The sequence below is a fragment of the Vespa mandarinia genome, chromosome 17, assembly GCF_050613455.1.
Source record: "Vespa mandarinia isolate Hongniang chromosome 17, ASM5061345v1, whole genome shotgun sequence".
In the NCBI taxonomy this organism is placed as follows: Eukaryota; Metazoa; Arthropoda; class Insecta; order Hymenoptera; family Vespidae; genus Vespa; species Vespa mandarinia.
The window spans coordinates 1892904-1910125 of record NC_140826.1 but is presented as its reverse complement, the minus strand read 5'-3'; the positions used below and the strand labels follow the sequence as shown (position 1 = coordinate 1910125).

At 27.0% G+C, this 17222-nt stretch overlaps 4 protein-coding genes across 7 annotated transcripts; 2 read left to right on the top strand and 2 right to left on the bottom strand.

Moving 5' to 3' along the window:
* Positions 1–2449: 2449 nt before the first annotated feature.
* On the bottom strand, positions 2450–5886 carry LOC118449850 (persulfide dioxygenase ETHE1, mitochondrial). Its single transcript, XM_035884961.2, has 6 exons — positions 5432–5886; positions 4241–4385; positions 3838–4023; positions 3209–3297; positions 2862–3072; positions 2450–2746 (listed from the first exon to the last, which is right to left on the bottom strand). Exons 1-6 carry the CDS (start codon positions 5579–5581, stop codon positions 2679–2681), a joined length of 849 nt encoding a protein of 282 aa, XP_035740854.1. The 5' UTR covers positions 5582–5886; the 3' UTR covers positions 2450–2678.
* Positions 5887–6248: 362 nt separating this feature from the next.
* Positions 6249–7177, top strand: LOC118449854 (small ribosomal subunit protein eS19). Its single transcript, XM_035884963.2, has 3 exons — positions 6249–6335; positions 6577–6647; positions 6758–7177. Exons 2-3 carry the CDS (start codon positions 6577–6579, stop codon positions 7149–7151), a joined length of 465 nt encoding a protein of 154 aa, XP_035740856.1. The 5' UTR covers positions 6249–6335; the 3' UTR covers positions 7152–7177.
* A 305-nt stretch (positions 7178–7482) lies between these two features.
* Positions 7483–9359, top strand: LOC118449873 (uncharacterized). Its single transcript, XM_035884993.2, has 7 exons — positions 7483–7647; positions 7730–7823; positions 8037–8102; positions 8170–8336; positions 8447–8579; positions 8654–8937; positions 9055–9359. The coding sequence occupies exons 2-7, from the start codon at positions 7756–7758 to the stop codon at positions 9183–9185; spliced, it is 849 nt and encodes a 282-aa protein (XP_035740886.1). The 5' UTR covers positions 7483–7647; positions 7730–7755; the 3' UTR covers positions 9186–9359.
* Positions 9360–9764: 405 nt separating this feature from the next.
* Su(dx) (Suppressor of deltex) lies at positions 9765–17017 on the bottom strand. 4 transcript variants are annotated; one of them, XM_035884992.2, is made up of 13 exons: positions 16530–17017; positions 15677–15806; positions 15051–15572; positions 13996–14965; positions 13683–13914; positions 13285–13598; positions 12949–13191; positions 12712–12871; positions 12232–12506; positions 11939–12164; positions 11769–11865; positions 11496–11694; positions 9765–11424 (listed from the first exon to the last, which is right to left on the bottom strand). In XM_035884992.2, exons 2-12 carry the CDS (start codon positions 15732–15734, stop codon positions 11522–11524), a joined length of 3270 nt encoding a protein of 1089 aa, XP_035740885.1. In that variant the 5' UTR covers positions 15735–15806; positions 16530–17017; the 3' UTR covers positions 9765–11424; positions 11496–11521. The 4 variants fall into 4 exon arrangements, with proteins under 4 accessions (XP_035740885.1, XP_035740882.1, XP_035740883.1 ...); XM_035884989.2 differs by having other exon boundaries at positions 15677–15810; positions 16605–17017; XM_035884990.2 differs by having other exon boundaries at positions 9765–11388; positions 15677–15810; positions 16605–17017.
* Between the last annotated feature and the right edge of the window lie 205 nt (positions 17018–17222).

Sequence of the window (17222 nt, the reverse complement as noted above, 5' to 3'; positions counted from 1 at the left end):
CGAGAAAGGAAAGAGAGTGTAAAAGAGAAAGAGAGAAAGAGAAAAGGAGAGAGAGAGAGAGAGAGAGAGAGAAATCCCCGATGCCGAGGGCGAACTCAACAACCTGTAGATACTAGACTACTGTTGTAGCACGCGACAAAATAACGATAGAATTCTTTTTTCTTTCTTTCTTTCTTCTTTTTTTTTTCTCGGTAAATGTCACGTCATTGGTATCCGTCGAAATCCATTTTCTATGAAAACGATTTCTTTCTTGGGATTTGTCGTCTAGTACAATGAATTCTGACAAGATACCAGAAACTTTCAATTTCAAAAACATCTCAGTAACTTCATATTGATTGTTCCGAGTTTTATAAGTATTGCCATTGTTTCTTTTTCTTTTTTTTTTAAATTGTATTTTTATACGATCACGTAATCAATAACGAAATGATATAATGTAGCTTTCTTTTATGGAAATTAAATGAATTCATGTACTTTGATTTCCTCGTCATTTATTTGAAGTCGTTCGAATTTACAAGTTTCAAATCATTTTTATTAATAAAATTTAGATCGATCACTCGATTAACGCCAAACAATCTATCTTACGTATCTCTCATGAAAATGAATTAATTTATATATTGATCTCTCTGTCATTTTGATTAATTGTTCAAGTTTATAAATATAACCATTTTTATTGTTGATTTTAGAACGATCACATGATCTATGCCAATCTCTCTTATATATATCTTACGGGAATCAACGAATTATATTTTACTTTTTGTCACTTTTATACCCTTCAATGTTTTTTAATGAAACGAATTATATCTCATAATCGTCGAAACAAAATATAAAAACCAGGAAAAGAATACAATTAAACGAATTATATTAAAGATTAAGGATCCTACCATACTTGGCTTATCATACCGTTCCATATAGAGTCATCGTTACTACCTAATATTGATTTTCGGTACAATCAAAGCCGATTCACAAACAATCGTAGCGAGAGCTTGAACTAGGGAATATAATGCCACGCCTCGAATAATATCAAACGAATAATATGAAAGAAAACATGATCAGAAATACTATATTGAAATTTTCAATAATACATTGGTAGGGCAAGTACTTTGTTATTTACCAATAGTACGAACAAACAAAGAGAAACATTCGTTGATATAAAATTAATAATAATAATAATTTCCATTGACCGTACACATTCCTTGTGCAATGGTTAACAGATTTTCTGTATGGAAAAAAAGAAAAGGGAAAAATAAATTAAAAAAAAGAAATGATAAATAAAAACTGATGAATAAAAAAATAAGAAATTAAAGAAAAAAAAGAAATAAGTACGTACGTATCTTTTGATTTCTTTGTCCTTTTTTAGAACAGCATGAAAATGCATAAGTGGATAGCCTTGGCCTGTTCCAACACTCGTGTGTCGGGCACCGTACCTACTGGTTACCCTGGAAACGGTATCGATTTCAACCCTCAGCTATGCAGTAGAAGCACAGCACCAACACCATGGGGTCTTTTCATCTTCAGTTTCGACGAGGTGCGGAGGCCTTTTCGTCAACCCGATTACAAGAAACCCCGTTCTTTCTTTTCTTGTCTCTCTCTTTCTCTCTCCCTCTCTCGCTTTCTTTCTTTTCAATGTATGTAATTTGGAAAGATACAGAGAACTGCAAAAGGGCTTATTATTTGCAAACGATTCGTAAATATCGTGACATAAAGACGGTTCTTAGTATAATAATATTGAACGATGTATTTCTCAACAATCTTAACTTTTCAGTTTCAATGAATTTTAATGAGGGATTTTAAAATCGGGTATGAATACGTCTTTCCTTTTTTGTTTTGTTTTTCTTTTCTTTTTTTTTTGATTGCTTAATATAAATTTATACAAACGAATTTAGGTTTTAATGTCAAACGAAATAACAAAATGTTGAAAAGAATACATGGTCAAAGGGTGGTACCACCACGATTACACAGGGATAAAACACAAGGGCCCATGGGAAATTACAGACAATCCTTTCAGGTACATTAAACAAAAACAGGAGGAAAAGCAAACGCGCTTGGATTTCACCAAATATGCAGTTTTTGTCTGGAAAAAATTAGGAAACGCGAATTAAACGTTTCTGTTTCATGTGTTATAATATAACGTTTTTATAAAACCTATTTCTTTTTTTTTCTTTTTATCTTATTCTAATTGGTTTAATTTCATGCACGTCGAGAAATATGAATATTTATTTATAACAATACATAGTTAAATTATTATAATTATTCAGAATAAGTTTAACAGATTATTGTATTGCTTTTTCAGAAAAATTTGAGCATTTAAATAATAATCTCATTATTATTATTATTGTTATTATTATGTTAACTTATACAGATATATATATGTATATATATATTTATTAAAATATATAAAAAAAATATTATACTAATTGCAAATCTATGATTTTCATGAATATACGCAAATATTTATTTATTAAATTGCAGGTATCTATTATCAATTGAAAAAGTTTACAAGTATCTTGAAAACTGTACATCGCATAGGAACATATATATATGTATGTATATATATACATATATATACACACACACACACACATATATATACATATATATATACATATATATAAAACAATCTTATCTCATGTTCAAAGAGAAAAGAGTTGATGAAATTTGACAAATTTCTCGTTATTTTCTCACTGTTCTCCTTTCTTCTTATTAATTTCAAAGACTCCACAAACCTTGTTAGCCGGGACAGCTTTGTCTGAAACAGTATTTGTGTTAGCAACTTAGATTTATATATAAAAACGTTTATAAATAAAAGCAATACAAATATTTTATGGAATAAATTAAATATCTTTAAGTATTATAAATCTTACCAATCATTTTTGGATATGGAAGATTAAGATTATTCATAATATTTACAAATTCATCCAACGATTTAGATAATCTAGGATTTAACATTTTTTCTTCAGCAACAGTAGTTACAGTTCTACCATTATAATCATGTGCAGGATATAGTCTGTAATATGATGGTAAAGTAAATATATTTTCATGTACAGACTTGTACAATATTTCTGACGAGCCACCCTAACAAATAAAAATATCTAGATATTAAACAAATGTAAAAACCTAGATATTATAAAAATGTGCTAAAGAAAAGTCTTTTTTTTGTTTCTTCTTCTTCTTCTTCATTTTTTTCTTTTTTTTAATTTTTAATACAAACCTGAAAGTCTGTCCTTCCACATCCGCGTATTAATAAGGCATCACCCGTGAAAGCGATTCCTTGTTCATCACACACATACGTCACGCATCCTATATAAAAATTTTAATATAAAAATTTAATATGAAAGTAATTTAATTTATTTCATGTGATCGTTGAACTTTTCATATATATCTATATATATATATAATTATATATTATACTATATATTATATATTATATATATATAATCTATATTCATATATATATATATATATGAGAAGTTGATACATACATATTATATATGTATATGTATGTATGTATGTATGTATAGCTTTTACATTCGATTATGTATTAATTAATTGATATTACTACATTTACATAGTTATATACATACTAGTATTACTTAAGTCTTTTATATTATAATTAATTATAATGTATTATGTATAGGATTTTCATTGTATAAGATCTTTTCAAATATTACTTTTTAAAAACTTATCCAATTGAAGGGATTGTAATATATATTATACACACATATATATAAGTGTAATATATATGTATATACATGTAACTATTGAATACAATCAATCAACCATGTAAATTAATGAGAATGATGAATAAAATATTCTTCAGAATGGTTATGCGTTATCCACCTTCAGTATGACCAGGTGTGGGTATCACCACCAGATAATGTCTACCAAATTTGATGCGGTCTCGTGGCTCCAAGAGAATGTCGGCCTCGGCACCACTATTGCGGGAGATCATCGATCGACAACCCGGTAATAACGATTTTAATCGGCCCGTTCCTGTAATATGGTCTGCGTGCATATGTGTATTCGCTGTAAAGGAAATAATCGTTAATTAGAGAGAAGTATTTAATGATTTTTTTTTTTAAATTAATTCGAAATAGAAAAAATGAATCTTTCTTAATTTATCAAAAAAAAAATATATAAAAAAAAAATAAAAAAAATTTGTTTAAATTAAAAAAAAAAAAATAAAAAAAAATAAAAATAAATAAAAATAAAAAAAAGAAAAAAAGAAAAGATTGCAACTTACCAACATATTTCAAATTCAAACCGAGTTCTTCGATAATTTTTTTATCTCGATCAGCCCATTCAAAGACTGGATCGATTAAAATAGCATCTTTATTATTGATATCAGCAAGTAAATATGTATATGTACTGGACACTGGATCGAATAACTAAAATGTTTTTTAATATAAATATAAATTAATTACAAATGTATTTATATATCAATTAAAATAAATAATGTAATTTATTATCCGTGAAATGGCATATTATATTAATGTGGAACTTTTATCATAATAATCATATAAATTATCATAATAATCATATAAATCATATAAATTATTATATAAAAAATAAAATATAAAATATGAAATATATATTATAAATAAAAATAAAATGAAATTTATAATGTAATGAAATGTGTGTATGTGAAATGATTTTGAGATATATATAAACAACGTATAAATAAAATTTATCAAATTTTACCTACCCACAAATAAAGTTTTAATCCATCTAATCTAAACACTTAACAAAGATTATTTTTTAAGCCAGGAAATATTGTTTCGAATAAGGAAAGAGAGATCTTAATCTCGGATAATGAAATATGCTCGATTTCGATTTTACAAAGCAATTATTTAAATAAAAAAAAATATTTATAAATATAACGTGCTTGATTGTGAATGTTACAAATTTGTTTATAATAATAATCTTTAGTTTAATTGCAAATAAAAATAAAATACAATAAAAATTTTATTAAGTACCATTTATTGAAAATAAAATAAATATATATACTGATTTTTTATTAATATATTATATCTGATATTGTCAAATTAATTGATTAATGCAATATTTAATGAAATTAAATCATGTATACTGCCGTATTTAAAAATGAAAATAATGTCATTTTTTAAAATTAATTATATGTATTTATTTATTTCTCTGATAACGTACATAAAGAGGTCAACATAAGGTAGATTAGATACTGACGCTGTTTAGAATATATGACTAAATAAATTATTTTTAATATAAATGTATTCATAACTGTAATATGTTATTTACAATGATGATAAATACTCGATACAATGTAACATGAAATACATTCAATGAATGAGTTACAGTATTATCTATTATGACAAGTAGTATCAACATTTAATAGTATCAACAGGTAGTAAAAAGATTTAATTAAAGCTATTACAAAGATATGCAATATTTCACATACCTGCTGAAATAGAAAATCCTTTGAGAAAGAAATATGCTCTGTCAAAGTTCCATGTTGATGATAATTTCCAATTAATTTATGTCTTGTTTGAAAAAATTTTCCTGTCAATCTTAATAATTGTTGATTCAATCTACTTAACAATACATTCATTTCTTTGGCAAAATATGTCACTACTGGTACCAATTAAAAGCTAAGCAGTACTAATAATTGCTGTGCATACGTGCACATATATATATGTGTATATATATATATATATATATATATATATACAAAATAATAAAGATAATTTTATTTTTAAAAACGCAGTTAATATAATACTTCAAAGTAAAAATTTAACGATAGTATCATCTTAGCTATATTATTGATAAGTTTTATAACATAACCTTCAAAATAATCTTAAATCACTTATTTAAATATAATCATATCGATCATTGCCATATAAAATGTAAATAAATATTACAAAATTACATATATTTAATAAACAACTACCTTATTTAGAAAATCATAATGTAATATATAAAAGATTTTAGAATCATATAATTATCTTTGAACAATATTATAAGCCTTTCCTTCACTAAACGCGTGTCAACCAATCATATAACGGAATGTCTAGTACTGATTATGAATTGACAAAAAAAAAAAAGAAATAGAATAAAATTAATTTACATTATCATAATAATAAATTATATAAAATAATCGTAGAATTTTCATTTTGGTTATAATTAAGATTTCTTATTAATATCCTGAAATATTAAAAAAAAATTACTAATGTTACTACGTAGTGTTTACTACGTAGCTCATCTATAGAAAATAGTTTCATGGTCATTTCCTTTCAATAGATTGAAATTCTATCTGCCACTACTCCATCTTGGATCTTGTCTTTCCGTTTTGTATTCTTGCAAAGGTGTGTGGTATTGGCATTTTTCGTTGAATTTTGAAAGATTTGAGTGAATAATTAAATATATTTTGTGTAGAATTCGTTAAAAATTATTTAATAAATACTATGTTATACTAGTGTTACGCATATCGTTAAATTAATATCATAGAAAATTATATATGTATAATCGTATAGTCCACCCATGTGGTGATATTGATGTTCAATACACAATGTGTGGATTTTAATTTGTTTTGTATATTTATTTCAGATGCCATCTGTTACGTTAAAGGACGTTGATCAGCACAAATTTGTGAAAGCTTTTGCAGCTTTCCTTAAAAAGTAAGCTATATTATTTTATAATTTTAATTGTTAGGTTATAATTTATAGTGACAAATAAACTGTTGTTTTTTTTATATGTATAATTAATATAAATATTACATAAATTTTAGGACAGGCAAAATGCGTGTCCCAGAATGGGTAGATATTGTAAAATCAGCTCGTTTCAAGGAATTAGCTCCTTATGATCCAGATTGGTATTACATACGTTGTGCAGCATTAGTCCGTCATATTTATATTCGTAGTCCCATTGGTGTTGGAGCAGTTACTAAAATTTTTGGTGGTCGTAAACGAAATGGAACTCATCCTAGCCATTTTTGTCGATCAGCTGGTGGTGTTGCTCGTAAAGCGCTTCAAACTTTAGAACAATTAAAGCTTATTGAAAAAGCTCCACTTGGTGGACGCAAGCTTACGAGTCAAGGGCGCAGAGATTTGGATCGTATTGCCGCACAAGTTAAGGCAAAGAGCAAAAAACAATTAAAACTTCAAGAAACTCTTGTTCTTTAATCATTTCTAATAAAATTTAAAATTACTTTATTGTTGTAATCATTTCGCTATAATTTTTTCCAATAATTCCCTATTGTCTATATTCTGTTAAATTAATTTTATTACATTATTTAAGATGCTAATTTGAATGAGAAAAGAATTTATTCCTATATTTATGTTGTACAAATATAAAATTATATAAATCGATAATAAATAATAAATTATAATCTTAGATAACATAATATATAAAAACCATGAAGATATTTTTATTGTTCGATATTATTTTGATAGAATCGAAATTTCTCGTAAGATCGATATATCTCGAAGAGGTCGAACGGAAAGGTACTGCAAAACAGGAATAAAGACAATAGAGTGACAGTATAAATTTTTTAAATTATACTATTGGTAATCCTGTTTTATTTTTTTCTTCATATAAATTCATTTCTCTTAAGAGAATGATGTTCAAACGTCGAATAATATACTGACTGTGATAGGTGAAACTCCTCATGTCATCATCGTAAGTAATTTTATGATAGATCATAACACTAGATACATGACGTAATTACATTTGTTTTGACGTTATCCGAATACATCTACAGTTGGCTGCGTAGAAGAAAAATTAAAAATGCCAATCTTTGATTTCTTTCGAAATTTCTTTATTGGAGGAGATAGAGAAGATTTCAGAGACGAAGGGTAAGTTATTATAATAATGACAAGTGAAAAATAAAAGTAATGATATATATGAAGTACATAAGTTGGTGTATAACATATTTAAAAATCTAGAAAGATCGTTTATTAATTAGTATTTTTTTATATTTATCATTTATTAATTAATTTATTAGTAGTATAATATCGTTCATTATATTTAATAAAAAATTCTTTTACGTTGGATTACCCATAATCAAGGAAACACAGTTTTCGTAATCCCATTTGGCAAAATGATGAAGATGACAATGATGACGATGACTTCAGGTATATTTCTTGAGAAATTATTGTTCATTATTAATATATAATTATGTGATTTTATTAATTATTATAGACATCTTGGTAGAAGTAACGTACACGTTCATATCTTCAATGATCCCAAGGATATGACATCTTATTTTGAATCGCAATTCGATAATATATTGAACAGTATTTTCTCAAGTTTTGATGATAGTAAAATATTTCCGAATTTTAATGATAGTAAAATTTTCGATATACCAGGTATGTATAGATTATTTCTTTCAGAATGATTTTTTTTTTTTCTTTAATTAATATTAAAAATTATTTCTTAATTTCACTGATCATTTGAGATATTGTTTGTATATTTTAAGGTAGCATAGAAGAGTCACCGAATGCAGGACAAAGTAATAATAGTTTGCGTGATAAAATGTTAAAACCTGGATATGAATTTCCAGATTCTCCTGATAATGAAAAAAACAAAGTAGATGCAGATTTAGATGGAAGGTATGAAATTTTATAAATATTTTGTATTTTAAATTATTATTTTAATTGTAATTTTGTTACTTCGTTCATTATAGAATTTCTGCTGATAACCTTTTTAAATTTTGGAATGAACCTAATAATACAAAAATAATACCCTCTACAAACCACCAATTTCATCGAAGTTCCAAATTTGTTAGCAAAAGATTTATACATGCACCAGATGGTACTATAGAGCAACATCAGATAATAAAAGATAGTGAAGGTAACGAAGAAAAGAGAGTTTCTAAACAGATTGGTGATAAAAAATATGTTGTTACCACAAAGAGAGATAAAAATGGTGTAGAAACCAAAGTAGAAGATTTGATTAATATAGATGAAAGTAAGTTGTTGCAATATGTATTTTTAATAACATTTGTAAACATTAATGTGTTTATATTTACAATGCTTTTTGTGATATAATAATGTGCTTATAACGTGAATTTTCATTAACTTTTAGATGAATTGAAAAACTTTAAACCAAATATAGAACAAACTTGGGGATCCATATATAATCACTATAGTAATTCTAGTAGTATTTTAAATTATTTACCATGGGATCAGTTTTTTGGTCCAAATCCAAAATTATAATATCATTAGTAAGAACGTAAGATGTCTGTTCTAACAAGGGATATCGCTTTCATATACTGTCCTTTATAATGTGCTACATCTACTAAAAACTGTATATGGTTGTAGTTAATAATACATTATAAAATAAATATAAAACCAATCAATTTAAGTATTAATTAAATCTTTCTTTGTCACGACTATCCAATTTACATTATGAATGAACATTATTGTACAGTTTAAGTTTCTTACATTTAGTATACTTGATTACATTATATAGTGGTGTTAAACACAAATAAATGATCTAATGAAGGAATTTATTTTGTTACTTCGTTTAAATAAGTTCAATTATTAATCGAAGTGTAATCTTGGTATTCTGATTTCTGAACAAGCATAAACTGTTGATATTGCAATATGTAAAATACACGTTGCAACGTCGGATGATATCCTTTACATAGTGTTCATATACACGTGTATATATGTTTATATATATATGTATATATGTATATATGTATATATGTGTACATGTATATATATATGTATATATATATATGTATATATATATATGCATATATATATGTATATATATATGTATATATATATATATGTATATATGATATTGTGTACGCATTTTAAAGCAAATATATACAATCTATTTTTTTAATATATATCCCAAGATATTAATAATTAGTATCTACAATTAGTTTGTTTCTTTATAAAATGTTAATGGTAACATGTGTATATATATGCGCATGTGTGTCTGTATAGTTTACACAATATATACTATTGTTACAGCGTGCAATGTTTGTATTTGCATATAAACATGGCAGCATTTTTATGATTAACCCCTTGCCTTATGTTTTAATTTATGATCTTAATAAAATTCAAATTAATCTTTTTATATATTTGGCCTTCTTTTGTGAAGCCTTAATTTTTTGAAGCTAATAATATCATAATACAAAATGACATTATTTTATAAATAATATATCTGATTGCCATTAATAAATACATGGTTTTTATATGAACTTTACAATTTAATCAAACAAACAAGAAATTAATAGAAGAAGTAAGCTTTTTAGGAGTTTATAGAAAATTTCGTCTATTATTTGCTCTTTTAATTGATATTACTTTGGGCTTACAAATAAATAATGCATTAAGAAAATTTTATTTATGTTTGTGAAAAACAGCTCAATTTAAATGATTAATCTTCAAAACAAAATAGCATAATGGAATAGTTCTAAATTGTGTGGTATCTTTTGAAATAACTTGGTATATACAAAGCAACTTTACATGTTTTTCATTTAAGAAAATTTTACAAGCTCTTCATGGTCTTTATTTTGATTTTATTGGATCTATATACTAGAAAAAAATAAATCCAATGCTGCACCTGTGGTCAAAGTAATCCGATTTGTGTTTTTTTGATGTTTGGTCCGTAAACATTATTACAAGTCTCGTACGATATTATAAGGCAAGGGATTAAGTAACCTAAACAAACTAAACATCATAAGGATAGTTATTTCCGTTACAGTATATTGCATGGCTACATATAGCTCCAATATGTACAATTAATTTATGTATTTAATCCTATCATATTTATGTAATCATAATGAAACATAGAAAATGTCAATGAAATTTGACAATATGGAACAAATCGCTATTATCTTAGTTTTTTAACGTTACATTATAAATTATGATAAGACATTGAATTAAAAGATTTAGAATAAACATTTAAAACTTGCACTGTGAATACTTAAAAGTATTAATGACAAAAATAATCAGAGAAAATATATATTTGGTTACGTTTCATTGACATTTTCTTTTAATATTTTGTAAATGCACAAAATTAAAAAGTACACTTTGGAAAGAAATATTTCCAATTCAGATAGAAATATAATAACTTGTGGAATATACAATTTTCAATGTAGATTACAAAAATAATTGTTTTTGATAATCTACAATGTTGTGCATATGCCTGAATCAATATAAATATTAACAGAAATAGTCAGTAACTTTTAATTTTTACAATATTAGTGATACTTCTCCACATATACCTGTATATAATATACATCAAGATATAATACGAAATCAGATTTTATATTCCATGTTTTTTTATAATAATTTCGATAAATTCTGAATGTATTACATCATTAAAAAGCAGCAAACTTTCAGTATTTATTGATGTGAAACATAAATCGTAGTGCCAAGGACTATTGCCATCCATTCATGCCTATTATGGATTAAATTATGATACAGAATCTGCACTCTAACAGACATCATATTAGAAAATAAAATTAGATATTATTATCAAATATTTAAACAAATAATGATATTTACCGAACGATCTTTTATATCTGTAATAATTATTCTTGACCAAAACCTTCAGTTTCTTCAATTGCATAATTTAATTTCTCTACTAATTGATCATAACTCTTATATGGTGGTAAGTCGAGTCTATTAAAACATGTGTGAGATCTTGGCAACCATGTATCTTTTCCAACTTTTTCAATACAAAATCGTTGGGGCCCGTTACTTCCTGCAAATATTTAAAAATATATTTATGATAAATATAAATATATTCTTATGAATATTCAAACATATTAATTATACCCATTAATTCAGCAAATCCTCCAACAGGAACTCTGCAAGTACCAGTTACAAATTGTAAAAGGCGAGCCCTTTTCTCACTGTCTGTTCTTGTAACGAACTACGAATAATTAATATACATTATATACTTGTAATTAAATTTTAATTATAAAAGCAAAAAAATATGAATGTACCTGCCAGAACCATAGAACCTGTTTACTATTACGCGTATAATGTCTATAAATAGTATTACGTTGCCAATCTTCTACATCAATTTCTTGCATACCGCAAAGCATTAACTCCAATTCACGTTCGTCAAAATATTTTAACCATTCTAATGGTACAACTGAATTAAATCCATCTAAAAAGGCCTTTGTTTGTTCTTCTATACCTCTGGTCATTCTCCATTCAGTCATTAATCTAATAATGATAAGAATATTAGATATATTTTTTTCAGAAGTTTCTAATCTAATTTTTATTTCCTTACCTAATATATTCTTCTTTATTGTCTTCAACAACTCTAATCTTATCACCGTTTTCTTTTAGTTCGTGGTGAATGACCTGTCCAAGAATTTCAAAGTCAACACTATAATACAATTCTAGAGCACATTCATCTATATTATTCTCTTTTATCCATATAAGAGACTTGTAGAATTCTGGATCAATAGATTCTATATCTTTCATAACTAGTTTTTTGTTTAACATTCTTTTAAAAAATGGCATAGTAAAACCACTATAGATAAATCGTCCATGGTAAAGAGCCTAAAAATAAGATATTGAATAAATTTATAATATAATAATAATAATAATAATAATAATAATAATAATAATAATAATAATAATAATAATAATAATAATAATAATAATAATAATAATAATAATAATAATAATAATAATAATAATAATAATAATAATAATAATAAATGTACTACACACAAACCATATATATGTTTAGATATATACAAACCATTGCAATAAATCTGCCAATAAATTTAAAATATTGTAAATGATCAGGATTGACGTAAGATGCAGGATTTATTTGCAGGCTATAATTGCTTTTATTAGCATATTCAAATAAACAATACATAGGATTTAGAACTTCGTGACTCAATAAGAAGAACCACTCTCTAAAAAGATAAAAGAAAAGATATATTATAGAAATTTTAAATGTTAATATATATCAATATATTTATTAACATTTTACCTAGATACGCCTCCATAATCCAACCCTTCTTCTCCTTTAAATATAATATATAATCTTCGTCTAAGCGCAAATGCTTCTGCATTCATTATTTGGTGATAAGAATCCTCAAATAATGTTTGTCGACTTACACTAATCTTTATATGATTGGGTAATGCATTGGTTTGACATAAGAAACGAAATTGGGATAATTTCCAACGAAATGATCTTTCATATGCCCTTGGTACTCGGTAAACTCCTTTTGGTCTTGATATAAGAATAATAATAATAAAATAGATAAAATAATAAACTTATTCTATATACTTGAGATAAATTTTAATAAAAATTAATAATAATTACCCTTTTGGTGCACCTGGCCTTGGATCTTGGAATGTTGTTGTTCTTGTGTTGTGGTCCACGAAATATCGAACACCATCTTCTGTCAATCGAATTTCCCAACCATCTGGTAATGGTGGTTCATCTATTCCTGTTTCTTGTCCTTGCGTACGAGGATCTTCCCATTGAGTTGTTCGATTTTTATGATTTACATAATATACTCGACCTTCTGGTTGCTTACGTCTTTCCCAACCAGCTGGTAATGGTCCAAGGATATCATCATCATCAGGTATAGCAGAAGCTAAAGGTCCTGCTACAGCGGCTGCTGCCCCAAGAGGCTAAATATGTTAAATATAAAAAAATTAATTAAATTAGACAATTATTATTGATATAATGAATTGATTAATGAAATAATAACTTACTTGAGGATAAAGAAATCGTTGATTGCCTTGTTGAACGACATATTGCCTTTCACCTTGCCACTGTTGGAAATGTTGCAATCTTTCTGTATTTGGTCTCTGCCATGTTGTACTTCTTGTATTATGATCCACATAATAAATTCTACCCCTAGGATCTCTGCGTACTTCCCAACCTGGTGGTAACGGCTGTGGTCTTTCCCATGATGTACTTCTTGTATTATGATCAACATAATACCTATAATAAATATAACAAATTAAAAAAGTTGATCCTAATGTCAACAATAATGTGTTTAATAATTATATTTAAAAAATATACCTTCGACTATAACCATCGCATCTCATTTCCCATCCAGGTGGAAGAGGTTCCTCCGAATGACATGTATTTTCAACTTCTGGAAGCATTACTGAAGATCCAGGTTGTATAATAGGTTGTCCAGCTACAGACATTGTAGGTTGTCCTGTCAATGAAACTGTTGGTTGAGCCATTCTAGTAAGCGAACGAGATTCTGGTAAATTATTTGTTGTAAATTCTTCAGAATGTGGTATAGTGCGACTATCTGGTACAGTATTTAACATAGATTGCTCTGAACGAGGAATACAATGTGGAAGAAGAATACTATTATTTTGTTCAGATCGAGTAGCTCCACGAGCCTCGGATGAATGATCTGGTCGTGTTTCTGTATTAGAGAGTGACGTCGATTCTATTCGAGAGGTTGAACATGTATTTACATTAGAGAGAGACAATGGTTCTGATTGAGGAACTGTACGCCCATCCGAAACTGAATTCGATGCAGATTGATCTGCTCTAAAATTCGTCAAACGTTCGTTTGTGTTAGGAACGGACGAAGACTGTTCTGGACGAGAAATTGGACGTCCCTCTGATATGTTATGATTGGTTGAACGTGATGGTTCTGAACGTGACGGTATGCATCCATCGATCAAGGATGTCGAATGTCTTTCTGATGTTCTATTCATTGGTTTTTCTTGTGTTTGGGCTACTGGTTTATCTGACATAGGGACAGCATGTCCATTTGCTAAGTGAATTGAACACATTTTACTACTTCCTGGTTTATCATTTTCATGTGGTTTGTGATGTTGAGTAGAATTGTGTTTATCTATACCAGATTGATTTGCATTAGTATTATATGTAGAACTGTGATGAGCATTAGCTTGACCACAATACATCGATGATGGTGTGGCAGTTTCGTTGGAATGTAATCTCATTCGTCCACGTACTCCTCCATTTAACACGCTGCAATTACTTACAGTATCACTGCTACTAGCACCTACGATAAGAAAATATTAGTACAGCAGATATTGATTTATATTATATATAAATCGATATTTAAAAGATGTCCTGCAATATCTTACCATCTGGTACAGTATATTGAACTTGGCATAACGATTCATTAGTATTACTTGGTATAGAATTATTAAGATCAATTCTCAAGTTATCAAACAATGTATCCAATTCTCCAGTTTTTGGTAATTGAGGATCATGAACAGGTGTAATATCATTGATATCTATTGTTAATCCATCAAACACAGTTACTAGCTCTCCAATTTTGTTAGAACAGAAATCATGTTTATTTGAATTCATCAAATCAAATGTTAGCTCCAAATTTTCTAATTTTCCATTATAATGGGACAAAATTTGAAACAAACTTATTCTTTTCTCTCCTAATAACGTGTCCTTTCTAAATGTGCTATGGTCAAATAAACGAAAATGCACTTGAGAATATGGTTTGACCAATACATGAAATCTTTCCTCCCATTTTGGTTGATATGTGGATTTGGATACATCTGTTGTAAGAAGTCTTTCTCCATCCACTGAAATTTCTATGTACGGATTAGGTTTCAAGAATGACGAGCTTCTTAATACTGCCCCTTCGACTAAAATAATATATAAAAATAATATTATAAATAATGTCTACACAGTATATTAAATTTATAAGTAAAAAACTGTACAAATATGATACATATAATTTTATACTAACTTATGATATCTAATTGATAAAATCCTGATGACAAAGGACCTTTTTTACAGTGGGACATCGTATGTTCTTTTTTACGATTCAATATAATGATCTCACAAATTTCATAATTTCTTTAATCTTAAATATAGTGCTTCCTAAAATATATCACAATTATGGTAAATAATTAAAAATTATAAAATCATGAACAAAGACACATTAACAACATGTTATTAACAATACAAATAAATTTAGATCTTTAATTATACATATAAATAATATTTAATCAATTTTGTATAATAAAAAAAAAATGTGTTAAAAATAAAATAAATAAACATTAAGAAAGACAATTGTTTTCTAGACACAATTACTATCAAATAAAATCAATGTATTTTGATAGTATATATATATATATACACACATATATATATATATACATATATATAACAGTTGGCTATTATATTGCCTACACAAGGAAGTAATTACTTCACAACTACTATTATCTTTACGACAAAGTATAGGAGACGATAACGAAAAACATGAAAAGAATAAGATTAAGTCTTGATGAAAATTACTTGTTAGTAAAACGTAGTATGAATGATTTAGAAAAAAAAATGATGTGTAAAATAGTAAAGAATTAAAAGGTATTTATTCGCATAAATAGGATGGTTGAGACGTCAGCCAGCTTAAAAAGAAAGAAATTTTCTTTCTAACGCCTAGGGATGTTAAAAAAGCGTCAGGATATAATAATACACGTTTAAACTTTAGTCGATTTAATTGCATGATCCTCTATTCTCAATTTTCTTAATGATTATTGTTGAACCAAAAAAAAAAATGATTCGTTTAGAACACTTGGAAATTTACGATATTATTAAACTTTCCTATCAATCGGTCACCATCTTTTCATGATCATTCCATACGTCACACACATATAACAAATCTTCATACATACTCTCGCACTTAGTTGCGTTCCAAAATTACCCCGCCGTCCTCTCTTATTAGACGTTCAAGGTGACATTTCTGTGATCACAGGTGCATCAAATAATCACTGATTAGTACATGTTTCTTTTTAGTCACCGTCAAATATCACCGAAAGTAATAGGACAACTTGATGAAGATAGTATTTGCCAATAACGTAATGTAGGGCTGCGTATCTAGTGGTATTCAAAATATCACTTTATGTAGTATGAAAAAAAAACTCATCTTAAAAATTCACTCATTAAATTATCACACAATGGTTCTGTGTAATAAAACTTGAATGTTATTAGATAAATTTCTAACGATATTCGATAACCGTAAAATATAGATTAAAAATATATAAGTCTTGTACATTTTATCGCAATAATTACTATGTTTTCTTTAGACAATTTCATTATTGGTATTGAGCCAATGAGAATCCGGAGTACATGTAGCGCCACTCCGACGAGACGGATTTTATTTATAATTACTATGCTTTCTTCAGAAAAATTTTATTATTGATATTGACCCAACGAGAAAGCAAAATGACACCACCCGATGAGACGGATAGTATTTATAATTATTATGTTTTCTTTGGATAATTTCATTATTA